At 37.5% G+C, this 15666-nt stretch overlaps 1 protein-coding gene across 3 annotated transcripts in view; it reads left to right on the plus strand.

The window, feature by feature from the left end:
- BRINP3 (BMP/retinoic acid inducible neural specific 3) overlaps window positions 1-15666 on the plus strand; it is a 404393-nt gene that overhangs the window by 203157 nt on the left and 185570 nt on the right. For all 3 annotated transcript variants that reach the window (XM_013980016.2, XM_013980017.2, XM_005667914.3), the window contains exon 3: window positions 10357-10547. In XM_013980016.2, coding sequence (XP_013835470.1) covers window positions 10357-10547 — 191 coding nt within the window. The remainder of the gene's footprint in view (window positions 1-10356; window positions 10548-15666) is intronic.

A 15666-nucleotide genomic window follows, 5' to 3' on the forward strand; every position in this document is an offset into this window, starting at 1 on the left:
TGACTCCTAACCTTCCCCAACCATCCTCAAAGAACCCAGATGAGAAATTCCTTTTTCCAGTGAGCTTGGTTTTCTGTGAATTTGGGCCAAGATGTATGCTCACAAATTGAGAACTTTTTCTTACTTAGGAGGTGATTTCAGTTTGGCTCACGTGATAGCAGTCACTCCTTTGTTGGTTCAGTATGTCTTTACTGAGTGACGACTGTGGGTCAGGGAGCTGAATCTTAAGAACACATAGTCAGGGAGTTCCCACTGTGGTACAGTGGAAATGAATCCGACTAGTATCTCTGAGGGTGCAGGTTCGATCCCAGGCCTCACCGAGTGGGTTAAGGATCCGGCGTTGCTCTGAGCTGTGGTGTAGCTCACAGACGTGGCTCAGAACCTGCATTGCTGTGTTTGTGGTTGTGGCCTAGGCCAGCAGCTGAAGCTCCTCTTCCACCTCTAGCCTGGGAACTTTCATATCCTGTAGGGTGTGGCCCTAAAAAGCAAATAAAATAAAATAAAACTCATACTCTATAAAAGAAGACATAGCATATGCCTCGGGGACACTTACTGTATAATGGAAGAGGCAGACATTAACCAGATAACCACACAAATAATTATATTGCGTACAAGGAAGAAAAAGAATACTCTATGAACACATATAAAAAGAAGACTAGAATTAGTTGGAGACAGGGTTGGTAGAGCAGATAAGACAGTTATTGCTGTCTTTGAAGGGTGTTTATCATTGGTGATAACCAACAAATTTATTTTGTGTGAATCCTGAGCATAGAAGACAGAAGACGAAGTGCCTGTCAGATAATAAGTTTCAATTTGTAATCTACAGATTCTGATGATAATATCCAGAGAAAAGTAACATTACCAGTTTATGATTCACAAGCTTTTTGTGTGCAAAGTGGTATTCTGACAACTTAAGCCTGATTCACACTGAAAGGTAATAATTTGGGGAATGAGTAATTTATTCCTTGTGAAGTTAAGATTATATATTTTTCTGAAAATGTTTTATTATGAAACACCACATCCAGCCTCCCTACCACATATGGATGTGAAAGATGTAAAGTTAATAGCAAGTTGAAATAAATTATTTGTATCTTAAAACCTTTGACATACTACAACACATTTTTATTTTCCTTAATGATGTGGGAAAAATCATAAATTTAAGAGGCATTTTTTAAGACATTTAAAACTTTACTTTAGGAAAAATATACATTGGGTTACTTAAAGTAATTTTTATTATGGAAAATTATAAAATATCCATAATTGTATTGTGGAAAATTATGATAAAGTGGTTAACAATTGGTATTCACTCTCTCTAAAAACTTAATTACTCTAAAAAGAAATCCTGACTCTTACCTCATGTCACTTGAAATGGGGAAGTAGATGAAGTTTTAATTTGTCGCAGGTTCAGGTAGTTATTTGGTTAGCCACCTTGTCATCATTCATGGTTTATGAATGTTTGAGTCACTGTCTAAGGTAGAGGTTGTATACCTCATAAAGAGATCTCAATGAAATTATTGCTTAAATGTTTAAAGAAATTATCAAAATACAGATGAATTTTTCATTAGCAGGTAACTATTCTTTTGGTATTTATTCGTCTTGATGAGCATACATACATATATGTATGTATCTTGATATTTTGGGACAAAAATCTGTGACTTCACACGCTAAAACTTACCAAGAAATAAGCAATGTTTCTTGCACCATTTTAGTGAATTTGCTACAAATTTTACTTCTTTAAAACCTCTACAATCAGTATTATTGAACATTTGCTTATAAAGGAAAGGGCTTTACGTCAGTGAGGTTAAGAACTTGCCAAAATGTATAGAGCTTTGAATTTCGTGAACTGACTTGGTGAGAATTAGATTTGAAGTTTTAGCTATCTGACTCCTAAATCCATTATCCTTTGAAAAACTGACATTACCTCCCTAAAATATCTAAATTAGGTAAGAAATGTAAATTTTTTGACTTAACCAAAATAAATAATTTCATAACTATAAATTTAAAGACATGTATTTGTTTATTGCCTTTTCCAGAGAGAATCAGAGTAGACATTTTATTTTAACTCAGTTGTGTCTCTTAGCTTGTCTGCAGTGATCAATAATTACCAAATCTGTATAATTATATGAATGCGATTGAGGAATAATTATGATGAGTTGTAACAGATGTTAAACTCTACTTGCAAAATTTAAAAAGAAAAGCTTTTGCTTGTTACATAATTCCTTCTCTCTCCAGCTTAGAAAGTCATTCATTGACAGCATGCACATATATTTTTTACATCAGAAAGGTTACTAGTATCTCTTTCAAGGAGTGCTTAAATTTAAAAACGGAAAACAGATGTTCCCATGTGGCTCAGTGGGTTAAGGATCTGACATTGTCACTGCAGTGACTTGGGGTACTGCTGTGGCATGGGTTCCATCCCTGGCCCAGAGACTTCCATATGCTGCAGGTGCAGCCAAAAACTTGGATAATAATTCTCTATCTTATACATATATCTATATGGGTATAACAAGCATGTGGTACTGTTAGAGTCCTTTGAAATGAATTACCTTTTTGAATAATGGTAGAGATTATGAAAATAGAATTCTATGATATTCCCCTTAAAATTTGAATAAACCCTGTTTGTTAAAGTATAGAAAATGATGTAAAGCTATGTAAGATAAACTTAATCCATTTTCAGTTATTTCACACCCCTGAAAATTTGCCATATTTCTTTTGAGTTAGACATGTACATTAGTAGCCATAAACTGAACCATTCTTTTAAAAGTTTGCAATAACACCACCCCATTTTATACATTCCATAATATAGTTAAGAGGCTACAGCTACAGTGAATTGTTGCTTTACTGAGAGGGGGAGTGTTTTGTTGCAATCATGTTAATTCATCTCTCATCTCCTCTGTTTGGCAGCACATTCACAATACAATAGTCATTGACGGTGCGTCTCAAAAATCCTGCACATAAACATTTCAGAAAAGTCATAGTTGTCCTTGTGCCTGTCTTCCAGTATTTTTCTCTCTGCATAGACGCATTCTGCTAAATTCCTAGCTTCATCCAAAACTACCTCCCAAGCTTTAAACACCCTGCTACTGTTCAAATTGGAAAGAAACGTTTTAGTGTGTTTAGGAGCAGGAGGGCGAAAGAGAGGAGGTTCTCCACCCTGCCAACTTTTGAGCATTCAGCGGCTTTTAAAAAACTGGCTTCAGAGCTGTGGTTATTCGGGCCATTGAGAATTTTCCCTTGTACCGGCCAAATGGAAAACAGCATCATTTGTGAGATGTGGAGGTTCTACGGAAAGGACACTAAAAGAGCCAATTTTAGATAAAACAGTTACATAGGATAGAATTATGGGGAACGAGTATTGATTATGAGTGGCCTTAAGATCAGTATGATTTTACAGATGTCACTAGAAGGTTATTGCTGCTAAAGACTGGAGAGGCCTTTGATTATCCTCACGCTGGATTCGTTCGCAGATTCATGCTTGGCTGATATATTTTGTTTTAATATTCTGTTGTGTCTTCAAATCTTAATGAATATTGATAGAATTGAAATTGTAAGCCAACGAATGTAGTATGGTGAAACATAATGTAATAATAGCTTTTAGGGCTTTAGCGAAACAACTTTATTTAGTGTCAATTAGCAGTTAAAGATTAAGACTTTTCAGCAACTACAGCATCTGATTTTATCAATATTTTTATGCTGCCTTGCCTGTGGCGTGGAGTCCAAAATATCTAACCTCAACAGGGACAAATTCTGTGTTTTTCAGGAACTAAATATACATGGATCATGTTAACAAAATCATAAGAGTTAATGTATTTTTAAAACACGGAGTACGTGTATGTCTATGGCGATGTGCAATTGATGTAACCATTATTTAAATGGAATTTGTTGATGTCGTTCTGGTTTTCCAATTTCTTGTGTGATGGGTGGGATAAAATTATAATAAATATCATAGGAAAGTAAACATTATGTGAACACCCAAAATAAATGATGCTTCCAAGTCAGAATTTTTAGCAGCGTACAACTCTAATCAACTAATGGAGGCTCCTGAGAGCCAACAAAAACATTTTCAAAGTAATGTTCTGGCTGAACTGGTTACAAGCCATTTGTGTGCCCTACAGATAGTGGTGCTTCTAAAGGGGCTAAATTACATTAAAGGCTAATGATCGTGCCGATTTCATTTAAAGATTTCCAAAGGTTCCGATGAGAAGAAACGTATGTTCTGTGAAGGCTTCAGGTAGAATGCGGCTTTTAGTTAGATTACGACAATGTTCTTATTTAATATAAACATAATGCATCGGGTTGGAATCCTTAGATGGCTTTAGGTAAAATGCTCTCATTATGGTAATCATACCAGACTGTGTTTCAATTCAGCACTCCGCTGCTTTGTTTTTCCAAAATTTAATGAATGCAGCATCTGATGCCAACGGAAGTGAATCTGTTCTTCAAGAAGGGAACAAAAAAATTGCACCCTTAATTTTCTAATGTATGTACAACCCTTAATTCCTTATTGCTTTCTTAAGTTACTCTAAAGTCAAAACTTTCAATGTCAGTCATGAGATACGAGATTAGGGGTTCCCATAGGGGCTCAGTGGAAACAAATCTGACTAGCATCCCTGAGGATGCAGGTTCGATCCCTGGCTTCACTCAGTGGGTTAAGGAGCCGATGTTGCCGTGAGCTGTGGTGTAGACCAGTGGCTACAGCTCCGATTTGACCCCTAGCCTGGGAACCTCCATATGCTGTGGGTGAGGCCCTAAAAAGACAAAAATACATATAAAAAATACAATAAAAAATGAGATACTAGATTATATTGCTAGAAAGCAAGCAAACCAACTACTGCTCTATAGTCTTGGTAGCTCTCCATGACAACATCTCTTTGTAGTTATACACTCTTGCTCATCCCAGGAAGCTGCAGGGTTAGGGTTGGGGCATGGGGATTCCAGCCATCTTTGTTGGTGAAAGTCGCAGGCTGATGGTCCAGGCTACCACACATGCCTGCACTTTACTAAGCAAGCCACACGGCCACACTGACTTTAAAGAGCACCCCGGGATGCGATGGTACCTGAGCTCAGGTGGAAGAGACAGTACGTGTATCAGATTTATGTCTGCCGCTCAACGTGGCCCTTAACTGTCCAGAGATGATTTCCTTGACTTGAATTGCTCTTATCATCACTTTTTCAGGATTATTCCAGTATGTTCTAACGAGGCTTTCCCCCAAAACTTATACAGATTCCAACAGTGATCACGTAGCATTACAAATACAAACCAAGTGTGAGTGGAAAAGGAGGAATCTCAGATCTCAGACCAACATTTATATTTTCTACACAAATTACACTTTGAGGATAGACACAGGAGAATTTTACTTCATTCTTTATATGAAAATGTGAGAAAAGAAACAAGAGACGATATTTTAGATTAAGCTCTGAAAATTAAAAAAATTTAAGAAAACAAGTTGCTGTATTTACTAACCATGCATTCATTCATTCACTCGTTTAGTTAATTGATTGGTTAACTGGTTTAGTTTTAATCTTGGTTTGGTGATCCTCCCAAAGAGTTTGTCCTTTCCTTTCGGTATTGCGTGACAGAGAGAATAAATTAATCAGCTGGGGGGACGGCAAAGTGTTTTGTCCACCTGAAATGTCAGAAGGTGAATTGAGACCATAAACTTAATCGAGGTTAACAGACTCAAGTAATAAAAAGCAGCTGACAGCTGATGCGAGCTCCCTGCCAGATTGTCCCCAGTGTCAGGCTCTGGCAGCCTTGTGAGGTGTGCTTATCTAAAGGAAGTAGGTTATATCCAGGAATTGGGCAGCGGGGTTGTGTTCAATAAGCTCCTGGCCCACTTGTATTTCTGCACATGAAAGTATGGTAAAGCCTTCGAATTGCAATGTATGCATTCATGTTGGATTTCACTCAGTGTAATTGTGGAACCCTTGAGGTCAGAGGTTTTCTATATACCTCTTCATCTATCTTAGGGGCAAGACTTCTGGTAGTAACAACAATACACAGTAAGCCATTAATAAACTTTCTTCTTAAGGTAATATTCAGGAAATGACATACATTTCTCATAGCTCTCTCATATGGCATCTGCGCCGGGTCCAACTGAAAAGGAACAAACTAAAGGAAGTCGCAAATATTTCAAGTTAGAATAGATCATGAGTTGATTTTATATGCTAATTAATTGTTAAAAAAATAAAGGCGGCTGGAATTGTGGTCTTACAATATGTCTTTTCCCACAACCTCCCAGCAAGAAATACGCAGCAATTCGAAAAGTGTTTATGTGGATTGTAAAAATATCGCCATTGAAATAATATTCTTGGTTATTTAAAGTCCAATTAATGTAGTTAGCAATTCACATCTTAATTTATGAGTATATGCATATGAGTATACATATGGTAATTTAAAATATTGAAGATATACCACAACTTTAGATTCAAGCTGTTTTATTCTCCCTTGATCAAATTGTAAAGGTTTTACAGCAAACAAAAAAGTAAATGGAAATTAACACAACATTGTAAATTAACTACATTTCAATAAAATTTTTAAAACAGTATATATTTGAGGGTAAAATTTTGAAATTAATGAGCAACTATTATTTAGATCGTGGTTTAAGAAATATTTTCCTAGAATTATCATATTACTATATACCCTACATCACAAAATACTGTTTTGAATATATATTTATATATACTAATGTATTAATAATATATATACACATTCTACACATATATCAAACACTCACATGCATAAATAAATTCAGGTACATTTCTTTGCATCTCTTCTTGTTTAAGTTTGATATCTTGTATCTCTTTGCTCAGTGTTTCCTGTAAGTTATCCATCTTTGCCTCCAGTTTATTTCCAATGTCTTGCATCATCTTCAGCATCAACAGTCTAGTCTTTTTCCTGGAGGCTGAGAATCTCATCATGGCTTAGCTGATTTTCTGGGGGGTTTTCTTTCTCCCTCATCTGAGTTATCGTTCTCTGTCTTTTCATTTTTATAGGTTTTTGGTGTGGTGACCTTTTTACAGATAATAGAGTTGTAGCCTCTCTTAGCTCTGGTGTCTGCCCCACTTGTGGCTGAAGTCGGTATGGGGGGCTTGCTGTAGGCTTCCTGATGGGAGGGGCTGATGCCTGCCCACTGGTAGGTGGAGCTGATTCTAATCCCTCTGGTGGGTGGGGCTTAGTCTCTGGGTGGGATTAGAGGCAGCTGTGTGCCTGAGGGGTCTTTAGGGAGCCTGTTTACTAAGGGGCTGGGCTGTGATCCCACCTGGGTTGTTGTTTGCCCTGGGGCTTCTCAGCACTGACTGACAGGTGGGGCCAGATTTTCCCAAAATGGCCCCCTCCAGAGAAAGGCAGCTGCTGACTATTCCCAAGAGCTTTGTTTCCAATGTCCTTCCCTCACAACAAGCCACATTCACCCCTGTTTTCCCAGGATGTCCTCCAAGAACTGCAGTCAGGTTTGACCCAGATTCCTGTGGAGACCTTGATTTGCCCTGGGACCCAGTGCACATGAAAGTCTGTGCGCCTTTTAAGAATGGGGTCTCCAGGAGTTCCTGTCATGGCGCAGTGGTTAATGAATCAGACTAGGAACCATGAGGTTGCAGGTTCGATTCCTGGCCTTGCTCAGTGGGTTAAGGATCCGGCGTTGCCGTGAGCTGTGGTGTAGGTTACAGACCCGGCTGGGATCCTGCGTTGCTGTGGCTCTGGTGTAGGCTGGCAGCTGTAGCTCCAATTAGACCCCTGGCCAGGGAACCTCCATATGCCACTAGCGTGGCCCTAAAAAGACAAAAAAAAAAAAAAAAAAAAAAAAGAAAGAAAGAAAGGAAAGGAAAGAATGGGGTCTCCGTTTCCCCCAGTCCTGTGGAGCTCCTGTGCACAAGCCCCACTGGCCTTCAATGCCAGATGCTCCAGGGGCTCTTTCTCCCAGTGCCAGATCCCCACACATGAGGGTTTGATGCGGAACTCAGAACTCTCACTCCTGTAGGTGAGTCTCTGTGAACCAGTTAGTTTCCAGTCTGTGGAGCTTCCCACCCAGGAGGTATGGGGTTGTTTATATCGTGACATCGCCCCTCCTACCTCTTGATGTGGCCTCCTCTTTTTATTCTGGAGTAGGGCATCTTTTTTAAGGTTTCCGGTCCATTTGGGTAGAGATTTCTCAGTCTTTAGTTGTGAATTTTGTTGTTTTTAGGAGAGAAGTTGAGCTCCAGTCCTTCTATTCCGCCACCTTAATCCCATCTCTCCAGAATGACCCCAAATTCAGGTACATTTCTTATAAGATAAAAAGACATAAAATAATTATTGGTTATCAGTCAGGTTTGGAAACATAACAAAGACATTCTTACTCTTTTCTGAGGAAATGTGAAGTAATAAATGTAATAGTGTCTTTAAAAGCCCTACATTTACTTAAAAGAGAGCACTTTGAGTAAATTTTAAAAATATACCAAATTATCAGGAGTTCCCTTCATGGCTCAACTAGGAACCATGAGGATGCAGGTTCGATCCCTGCCTCACTCAGTGGGTTAAGGATCCTGCGTTGCTGTGAGCTGTGGTGTAGGTGGCAGACATGGCTTGGATTCCAAGTTGCTGTGGCTCTGGTGTAGGCTGGTAGCTGCAGTTCTGATTCAACCCTAGCCTGGGAATCTCCACATGCTGTGGATGTAGCCCTAAAAAGGAATATATATATATATACCAAATTATCTAGTCAGTAGTTTTCCTTCAGAGTATGAAACGCAGAATAGCAGTGTTTGCATTGCTTGTTAAAAATGCAAACTCTTGACCTCATACCAGGCCCTAATAAATCAGAAACTCTGGGGTGGAGTTTCCAGGTGATTCTGACATTTGAGAACCATTGGTAGAATAATTTATTTAAAACTGTTTGGATCTGCTGATTTATGGGAGAGATACCAAGGATTTCTCAATGAAGAGAATGCCAAGTTGATATTTTTTTCAGGTCAAAATTTTACCTAGATTCCTGAGTGTATCTTATCTTCTAATTAGTTTCCAAAAGACTGGCTAGATTGTCTGGCTGTCAAAGCTGTGTCAGAGCAACAAGTAATCCACGGTTAGATTAGGTAGTCCCCTGTCAGGGTCTTACCTCTTGGTCCTGGAAGTACTTACTGATTTTCATTGTTCTGTGTAAATCTTCATCTTGTTTGCCCATATCCAACCTCTTTTATTTTTCCTTCCCAAGAGCACCTAAGTATCAAATACCACCTCCCCAGAGCTGGTCCCTCTGGTCACTTAAATCAAAAGAGGGCCAAGCTGCCCGTAGCACCTCAGCCTGTCATGATGGGCTGTCTCTGGTAGCTCTCAACTTATCACAATCTGAAGTTTTTAAAAAATGTAACCCTTCTTTATTGTAGTTTTTAAAATTTTCTCTAGGATGGGAACTCCACTTGGAGTCTGGTTCACAGATGTATCTTTGTCATGCACGTTTTGTGGTGTGGTGCAGGTGTTTTGGAGAGACCAAAATAAATAAAGATGTAAATAAAGATGACATATTTATACAATATCCAATCAACATGTTATTTGCGAAGTAATAACAGAGTTAAAGAATGCACATAGGAGGAAATCCAGTAAAGGAAAGTCTACCCTGTGGAAGGTATTTGAGATTTTTATCAGACCACGCCTCAAAAAAATTTTTAAAAAATCTGTATAGTTGATTCTAGACAGTCCAGTTCAACAGTTATTTTCTAAAGTATTATTAGGTTGACTCCATGTAAATGTATTCATTTTTTAATGCATAATCTTTTATAACCGTATTTGCCACTTCTCTAATTTAACCAAGTCCACCCCAAAAGTCATACTGAATCTGAGAACCTGCGAATTAAGTTGAATGTGGGTTTCCAGGTATGTTGTAAACAATAATTATTATTATTAAAAAAGTTTCCCATTTAACCATATTTAAACAAATCTTCTATGGCTCCTCAATATCCTTGAGGTTTTACAGGCTCCCACACTAAAGTGAATAAAGGAAGGAAGCATTAATGGTAAAAACAAATTTATTCTTATTTCAGTTTCAATTAGACAATGAAAAATGCTCATAGCCCTTTTTAAAAAATTCCACTTTAATATTTTACATACAATCCAATCATTTATATAAGTATATCTTTTCTTGGTTGGGGGGAACAGTAGTATCTGCTTAAGTGGTTTGTTTTTCCTCTACATGACTTGGTTTCAGAATATTCACTCTAGTTACATAAATTACAAATACTGCTTCTGCTACTCATAGCACATGACGTATTATTACAAGCAGGAATCTTTGTCATGGAGTGACGCAGAGAAACGACCCAGTGAACTTTTCAAATGAAAACATTCCAATAGATTATGTATTTATGAATAAAAATAAATTTGCTTTTCAGGGAGTTTGGCCGCTGGAAAGTAAATAACCTTGCAGTTGAGAGAAGAAATTTCCTTGGCTCCCCTCTGCCTCTTGCCCCTGAATTCTTCCGCAACATAAGACTTTTGGGACGTCGACCTACCCTTCAGCAAATCACAGAAAACCTTATCAAGAAATATGGGACACATTTCTTGCTCTCTGCTACTCTGGGAGGTACGACTCTTTGAAAATACTTGTGCCTGTGTGTGCTTGTGCGTAAAAGTGTGTAAGTCACCGAAAAGTGTGGGGTAACCCAAACAGCTGCAGTTGGAATAATCCTAATTTCATTTGTTAACTTACCACATTTATTGAGTTATTACAGAATATCTTGTCTGGGGTTCACAATGGTGAGGTAGCTGACTAACACTTAGTTTCCGCCTGAAAGCAATTTCCAAACAAGTAGCGTCATATATTAAATACAGTTATTGCATTCTATAATGCAGGGTGCTGTGCCAAAGTTTGTTTACAATTAAGTTATAAGCAATGCAGTCATTGGTGGGACTTCTGGTTACAGAGAGCTGGAAAGGTCCTGAAGAAAAGGTTGAAATTTTAAAATTACATTTTTAGAGCTATTTTAACAATGCTGATCATGGTGGATATATGATATAAAAATAGTAATAAATATCAATTAAGATGCACAATTGGAGTTCCCGTCATGGCTCAGTGGTTAATGAATCCAACTAGGAACCATGAGATTGCGGGTTCGATCCCTGGCCTTGCTCACTGGGTTAAGGATCCGGCGTTGCCATGAGCTGTGGTGCACGTCACAGACACAGCTCGGATCCCGTCTTGCTATGACTCTGGTGTAGGCCAGGGGCTACAGCTCCAATTAGACTCCTAGCAGGGGAATCTCCATATGCCACAAGTGCCACCCTAAAAAGACAAAAAAAAAAAAAAAGATGCATAATATGAAAGTAGAAATTGATCATGTCACATCTCCCTCAGTGTGATTTAATATCATTAAATGTGTGTTTTGTCAAGGTGGTATATAATTCAGTATTTTGAATACATTTAAATGGTTTAGGGAGAGACCATGTGTAATGGAAAAGAACTGAAATTTTCCTAAAACTAAAAAAACCCCAGGATTCCATATATTTAATTTTGTGTAGGGCTTTGAATAATGTCCAAACATGCCATTGGAAATGGAGCTTATTCTTTCCTGTAATAAACAGCATTGGACAAAATTGGATAGGTAAGCCAAGAAAACACCAATTCCCCACTCCTTTGTCAGTTTCCTAGTAAGTTTATTGAAGACAGGCAGGCTGGTTCACACCAGTGGTGAGGTGGGCATGAAATCCACTTGCTTTTCATTTCTCAGCCTTATAAGATGTGTCTTTTTCCTTTTACCTGCCAGTCCAACCTGTCACTATGTCATATCTGTTCATTCCTCCAAATATATCCCATAGCAGATTCTTTCCCAGCTTCTACCCCAATGTCCTCAGACAAAGTCACTGCCATGTTTATCCTAGAATATTCCTAAGATCCAACCCCTATACTTACATTTTTAAAACTTGAGTTGGTTCAGATCATTCCCTCTTTTATTTTTATTTTTTATTAAAGTATAATTGGTTTATAATGTGTCAGTTTCTCCTGTACAGCAAAGTGACCCAGTCATACATACATACATATATGCATATATTATTCTCATATTATCTTCCATCATGTTCTATCTCAAGAGGGTAAATATAGTTCCCTACGCCATACAGCAGAAACTCATTGCTAATCCATTCTAAATGTAATAGTTTGCTTCTGCTAACCCTAAACTCCCTATCTCACTCCCTCCCCTTTCCCCTTGGCAACCACAAGTCTGTTCTCTATGTCTCTGGGTCTGTTTCTGTTTTGTAGACAGGTTCGTTTGTGCCACATTTTAGATTCCACATCTAATGGATGGTATTTTCCTTTATCGTTCTGATTTAATTCATTTAGTATGATAATCTCTAGTTGTACCCATGGTTGCTACAAATGGCAGCATCTTGTTCTTTTTTATGGCTGAGTAGTATTCCACTGTATATATGTACCACATCCTCTTAATCCATTCATCATTTCCTGTTTTAATCAAAACCTATAATTAGCCACTTTGTATGAAATCCACATGGATGATCTGGTACTGAATGTCATCTCAGAACTTATCTTTTCCCCCTCCTCATCATGCTCTACCTTTCAGCCACAAGGAAACTTCACATTTTTCTCTTCATATGTTACTTTCTCAGAGAGACCTTTCCTAATCATCCTACCAGCAACAATGCCCATAGAACATCAATATTCTCTACTATTTCATAACTCCTTTGCATTCTCCATAGAATTTATTCTGTGGGAAAAAAATGTTATTTATTTGTTTCCTGTGTTGTTATCTGTCATTCTGGCATACTTTTTTGAAAATGAGAACTTGCCTATATTGGTCACCACTTTACCCCTATAGTTATGTTAGCTCTAGGCACACAATAGGTTCTCATTAATTATTGTTAAATGAATAAGTAAGTGCAGCTACACTTGCTAGGAGGCTGAGGCTGCTCAGTCCATTGGATACATGTCAGAGGTATAATATATATGGAGGACAACTAATATTTAATTCAGGAAGAATACAACGTGATAGAAGCACATCCAGAGAGCCAACACTGACCATACAAATAGATTCCAAATAAGAAAGAATTAGGATGAAAGAGAGAGCAGGTGAACAAAGCCTAGAGAGGGTGGAAAACGAGTAGCTCTCTGGACACACCAAAGCAAGAAGCCTTCCGTGTAATCCTAAGGAATTAAGGTGGAAGATGTAGGGGGTTCTAGCAGACAGAAAAGGGTAGCCATGTATACATGCTCTCTCTCTATTACCTTCCTCTCTCAATGATTAATATTAAAATGATGAGATAAACAGACCAGACAAGCCTGGTGTTGAATCCTGATGCTCCTTTTCTTAAAAACCAATTGTGAGACTTTAATAACTGTTAAGTAACTTCACTGAGTTTTAGTTTCTTTTAGTAGAAAGAGGGAGAGTAATAACCCCTGTGACAGGATCATGGGAGGATTCGTGTACGTGTAGGAAAATGTCCTTGGCATAAACATGCCGTCCTGTATGTTATTGCTGTTGTTGCCACACCAGTGTGGACAGCAAGACAATGACAAAATAGCTTCATGACTGTGAAAAATGATTCTGCGAACACTGTCTTTTGGGCTGCGTAATGATGATGATTATCAATTCAATAAAATCTGAAATAAAAATGAAAATTATTTCTATAATCTCTCTTTTTAAAAAACTCCAGTGGTCTTGAAACACATGCTTGGTTTCATGATCATTATATCAACAATGCGGAGTATCCAGAAGAATTTCAGAACATAAACTATATTCTTCAATAAGAAAGGAAGGAAGGGATGGGGGGGAGGTGCAGAAATCAAAGAGCACAAATGATTCTCAAGGACGGTTTTGTTTCTTAGCAGCAAAATTACAGTGACATTTTGATGTGTCTCATTGTTTTGGCATTATGGATGCCACATTCCTGTTTTAAGATTTTGTTTTTACAAGCCTGATTTATAAAAACCTTTGAGATAAATCGCTTCTTCAGGTTGATTTTCGAATGGTGACAATATGCTTTACTTCAATTATTTCAAGGTCTTATTCAGGCAGACTTGAACAAGACTTTTAAATAATGGTGGTGGGGGACTGGGAGAGTACAGTTGCTGTCCTCACTTGCCTTCTAATCTCTGATTATTCCTTGGATTTAATGTTCCTGGTATTTTCTGTTGGAATTCTATTTTCTCCTTTGAATATTGCTTATATTTTCCTTCAGGAATCTCTCTGTTGGATAATGTTAATAATTTAGCTAAAGTGCATGAAATTAGTTAAGTAGCTTAAGGATACAAACTATCTGCAATTAAAATTCATACCAAGTTGATTTCAGGCAATTTAAAAATTATTGCTGTTGTAATTACACTAACCCTTTTTTGTTGCTGTAAGTGTGTTTTAGCTTCATATGTTTTACCTGACTGAACATGAAATTGCATTACTTTATTTCTTTAAAAATTGATATCGGTGGTATTTAATTTGAGCAAACCTTCTCTCTCGCCTTAATTGACCAATACCAAGAAACAATTCTAATATTAACGCACTGATCTATAGAAACGAATGTTTTTTTTTTAACAAAAAGCCAGTTATTTTATAAGTAGATGCTTCCTAAGTAACTAGATCTTCAACGAAATTTAAGTCTTTTCTAAAACAAATTGAGTGTAAAATACTCTCTACCAGTATTAAGGTGATGAAAAGGACATAAATGAAAAATGTCTTTTTCCCCAAGAGTTATTTAGTACATCATACTGTTGACTTAGACATAAAACTTGGGATAGCATATCTGAAGCCTTTTAATGGGATATTTTATGATAGATAAAGCCAGTGATTGAATTACCTTCCTATAGAGAAAAATAAATTATAAAAAACCTTCTTCAATACATATCACTTTCCCCATTTGTTTCATCTTATAGCTTCCAGACTATTTATCAATACAGTAATTTAGCTTGCTTCTATTTGGGATAATGATATCTAAACTCCATCACTGTTTAAAAATCTAAAATAAGCTGCTCAATTCAAAGAATCAATCTTGAAAAAGATTGCACTCTTGGGATATATTGATTTCTAGCTGTGGAATATATTTCATGACTGTTTTTATAATGTATTTCATTATAATACAATATATGACAAACACTGAAATAAAAGTGTATCTGCGTGCTGAATATAGAAATACTAAAAAAAAAAAAAAAAAAATGAGTGAATGAAAATAAAAAGACCTTAAAATTGTTGGTCTTACTGAGTAAAGGGAGGGCAGAGATAAAAAATACCAGGTCGGAGTTCTGGATCAATTGAAAAAGGACTAAGGAAGACGAAAACTAAAACATTCATTCAAAATGTATAAAAATATTACAATCACATATTTATCGTAATTTTAAATGTGGCCTGATCCTCATCTCCAGAATTACTCAGATTTGTCGAACCAGCTGTAGCAAAGCCCTGAGCCCCCTAGAGTCACATAAATGGTGAGCATCTCCTTGGTTAGGCTTGGCTCCCTAAAGATCAGAGTGGGTGCTTCTCTGCTCCTCCTGACCACACATCCTAAAGGGGAAGCGGAAGAGGCAGGCTGCTTTCTTCCCCACACCCAGCTTATCACTCGTTGCATCTCTGTGGGCAGAGTCAGGAATTTGGATACAGTAGGGACTGTTTAGGCAAAATACCTTCCCTCTAAAATACTCTTTTCAGGACAGAAAAGTTTTGTTTTATTGTGATTGGTGTTGCTGCTGTTGTTGGACCAAAATT

Source organism: Sus scrofa, chromosome 10, assembly GCF_000003025.6.
Source record: "Sus scrofa isolate TJ Tabasco breed Duroc chromosome 10, Sscrofa11.1, whole genome shotgun sequence".
Classification (NCBI taxonomy): domain Eukaryota; kingdom Metazoa; phylum Chordata; class Mammalia; order Artiodactyla; family Suidae; genus Sus; species Sus scrofa.